Here is a 3,625-nt window from a genome sequence, read left to right as displayed (position 1 = left end):
AAATAGTCTGCTCATTGATATCCATGTGAATTTCAATAGATATTGTCAATCAGAAACCCAAGCATTTTTCAAATATATGCTTCAGAGTACTTGTGTTTACAAAAATTTAACAAACTAGAGCAATGCTCGTTGCAAAGCAACGAGTAGGTCTTCCGTCCTGTTTGACCGGAAGTAGCTTTCATTCATAACAAAAATGAGAAATAACGCCCAAAAAATGCTTTGAATCCTCTAAAGCTATGATAATTAATGCAAAAATAAGCCATTTTTTACCACTTCCGGTTTAACCGGAAGTAACGACGACGCATGGAAAATTAATTTTTAAGCTCCCAGAGACATTTTACCCAAAAACTTGTCCAAAACGGCAAAAATACGCGTTTTCCGACTACTTCCAGTTTGGCCGGAAGTGACGACGCTGGACGTATTTTGACGACTCTATTAGATTAAGCTTGACATTTTCAACAACTTTGCTTCTTTGATGTATAACAAATTCTCAATACTTTTTGAGATATCTGGAAAAAACTTTTGGCCCCTCTAGATCCCTTAATTTAGGGGTCAGCCCTTTTTCCAACATATCATTTGAAAGACCTTTTAATTCTGCACAAATGATGTTCTATATATTTTAACAAAATATTTTTAGTTTAGAAGATAAAAAGCAAAATATGAGTAATGTTTGGTTCTTTTAAGCGTTCTAATTTTTGACCCCTATATAGCGCCATTTTGAATAGAGAAATCGAAAAACAAAAACCGATGTGCACAACTTCAATCCTTCTATTATCTAAAATCAGTAGAATTTCTGCTCCAGCTTTAACCGTCTCTGAGCCTTTGTCTGGAAACGAAAGCCTATAAATTTTCTTTTAAAGGGAAATAACTCAAAACCGGAAGTGACTTTTTGAAATTTTAGTCAGCGTTCTGATAGAGTTTATAAACGTCCATAACCTCTGAAAATTTGAGCGAAATCCGTTGAGAAACGAATGAGATATGAGGCCTCAAAGTTGCGGTCTAGGAAGCAGAAAAAAAAGAATAATAATCTTTACCAACAGAATCAGTAGAAGGTCTTCCGTTGGAAACGGAAGACCTTAATGACAAGGTACGTAAATTTACGAGTTCTATTTTATTGAAAAAAAAAAACAGCTGTCAATGATATCAAAAAGCCTGCGGCCCTTATCACAAAAAAAAATCTTAGGACTAAGATTAAAATTTAACAACTCTACAATTTTTTGTTCAATAAAGATATTAGTTTTTTTTCCTAAAAAAATCATTTACAGTGTAATCTAACCAAATAGAAAAAAAAGAAGTTTTTGGTGACCTACTAGGGCTTAGACACAGGGAAAATTGGTCTTTAAAACATGAGAGGGAGATTAGGTGCCATGTAGGAGTGAGCATCCCCTGCCACCCGGTCATACCCGCCTTGTGCTCCTTGTCATTATCATGCTTCTTGTCGTGATCAGTAATAAAATCAAAGCAAAACCTAAAGAAAATCTCAATTTAATCCTTTTATCCTGTACTTAATTTGATTTGCACTTTTGGATATTCTAGTAAATGTCAAAGAAGTTTTCTGGAGAAACAAGAGAAAATAATCAACACGACAAAAAAGTTTATTCAAAGTAAAAATGTAAATATGAATTAAGTAGTTCATGGATTATGCAAGGAAATGTAAATATTCAATAATTTGTATCAAAAAATTTTGTTTTTCATGCAAAAAAGTTACATAGTTTTAAGATCTGGGAAATTGTTCAAAAAAGCATGTAAGTATGTAAGAAATTCAATACAAATACATACAAAACTTAAAAAAAAAGTTTCAGAGACTCAAAGTGACAAAAAATGAATGATGTTAGTTTTTCCTGAAGATTTTCTGTTAGCTATACTTCAGTATTTTTCTAAACAGACTGGACATTTTGTGGTTAAGCATTCCAAACTTTTCAAAGAGATCAATCTCCCCCTACAATGAGAAGAAAACAAATTATATTATATATTATATTGAGGATGACTTGATTAAAGAAATAAAACCCTTTCTAAGAAAAAAGTGGATACAATGAATGGAAAACCTGTATACGTATTATAATAATTACTTGAAGGCTGTCTTAAGTACAATGAATCTCTTAATCAGTGCTTTATTTCCTGGTGCGTTGTTTAATTCATAAACATGAATTTGTATTATAAACTGCTTATATTGCACTTAATGGCTAATAAGAATGACACTTTTATTATAATTTATGGACATGAATTTGTTTGATAAAGTGCTTATTTTTCTGATGTGAATGACACTTATATTATACTTTTTCCATAGTACTATTATTGTACCCTTATGCATTAAATGCCAGAAGTAAAGCTTACACAAACTAAGTACGTGAGCGTTTAATACTAGTATAATATTATAATGTTTCAGTCTCATTAGCCATCGAATATTTAAACATACACAGTAAATTAATGCAATTACTAAGATTTTTAATGTATGTAATTATTTAAAATGTGAAGCTAAAAAGTTAGGTTTTATAGGCACTTTTGATCCTTACCTCTTCAATTTTATCTCTGCATTCTCTTGGTTTGTCGAAAACTCTGGGATCATCTATCCCAGGTTCAATTCCTGTGTACCCAATGCTGGCCATGAAACCTCCTGAAGTAACAATGATATTTTATAATTGCCAAGCATTTATTGATATGTAGCAATAACCTATATATTATTCAACAGATATTGTCATACTGATTTTGTTAACATAAAGAAAATTACAGAAGTAGCTCTTTTCCATTGTTACTTATTCAGGATTTTATTCCTACCTTTTTCTGTACCCCCTTGAACTGTGTCACCTATGGGAATGCAAAGTTGGTTAGAAACCATGAAGAAAGATCTCCCTCGGACCTTCTTTAGCGGGATCTCATAGGTACTGACATCCAGAGAGTCGGTAGATGTCCCAAGGTGTGAGTCACTCACCTTTCTGCCCTCACCTGTAAAAGAGCATAACGAGGTAAAAAACCAAATGTAATTGTTATAGAAATATTTAACAATCTGATGGATTAACATCATTGAAATCTCCAAGTATTTGTCCTTTGAAAATAGTGCAATTACATGAGATTTTTTTTTATTTTGGGATCTCTTTAAAGAAGTTTTAAATTATTCAAAGTAAAAAAAAATAATCCTCTGCTAGTATTTTAAAAAGTGTTCATGTCTTAATAAAAAAGGATATTAAAGTTTTCCCATCAGATATGCAGAATTAGTGTCCTAAATGCATCTAAAACATAATAATTATATGAATTAATAAAGTAAAATGACATAACCCCATGCCTGAAAATCTAAAGAAACTTACTAGGTACACAGGCGCGCTTAAATTCTTTTCCTGCCAATCTTGTTGTATTGCAGTTACCATTCAGGACAACATATTGAACTCCCTAAAGTAACAAAAATATATATCATAATATAAATGTTTATTAACATGACTTTATTAATGTGTTAAGTTTAATATGTAACTTTTCTAAACTTGTTTAACACTCACTTCTTCAAAGTTTTGGACCACTGCTCCTCTGAAGAATTTGCCGTCTACAACTGCCTCTGAAAAAGCGGCTATTTTCGTGTTCTTGGCATCATAGAAAAGCCTGACTTTTCCCTATATAAATGAAAACACATTTTCAT

The 3,625-nt window shown here is 31.8% G+C and overlaps 1 protein-coding gene across 1 annotated transcript; it reads right to left on the bottom strand.

The window, feature by feature from the left end:
* Window positions 1-1,855: 1,855 nt before the first annotated feature.
* On the bottom strand, window positions 1,856-3,384 carry LOC134244106 (uncharacterized; the record flags this gene model as incomplete). The annotated part of the gene is made up of 4 exons (XM_062726382.1): window positions 1,856-1,939; window positions 2,514-2,614; window positions 2,776-2,943; window positions 3,303-3,384. Coding segments are annotated over 4 exons (435 nt in total), but the record flags the coding sequence as incomplete, so codon positions are not given.
* Window positions 3,385-3,625: the final 241 nt, after the last annotated feature.

Source organism: Saccostrea cucullata, unplaced genomic scaffold (genome assembly GCF_032062105.1).
Source record: "Saccostrea cucullata isolate Sc308-1 unplaced genomic scaffold, CSIRO_AGI_Scuc_v1 ctg21421, whole genome shotgun sequence".
NCBI lineage: Eukaryota > Metazoa > Mollusca > Bivalvia > Ostreida > Ostreidae > Saccostrea > Saccostrea cuccullata.
The sequence above is the reverse complement of the archived record's forward strand: the minus strand, read 5'-3'. Positions and strand labels throughout refer to the sequence as shown.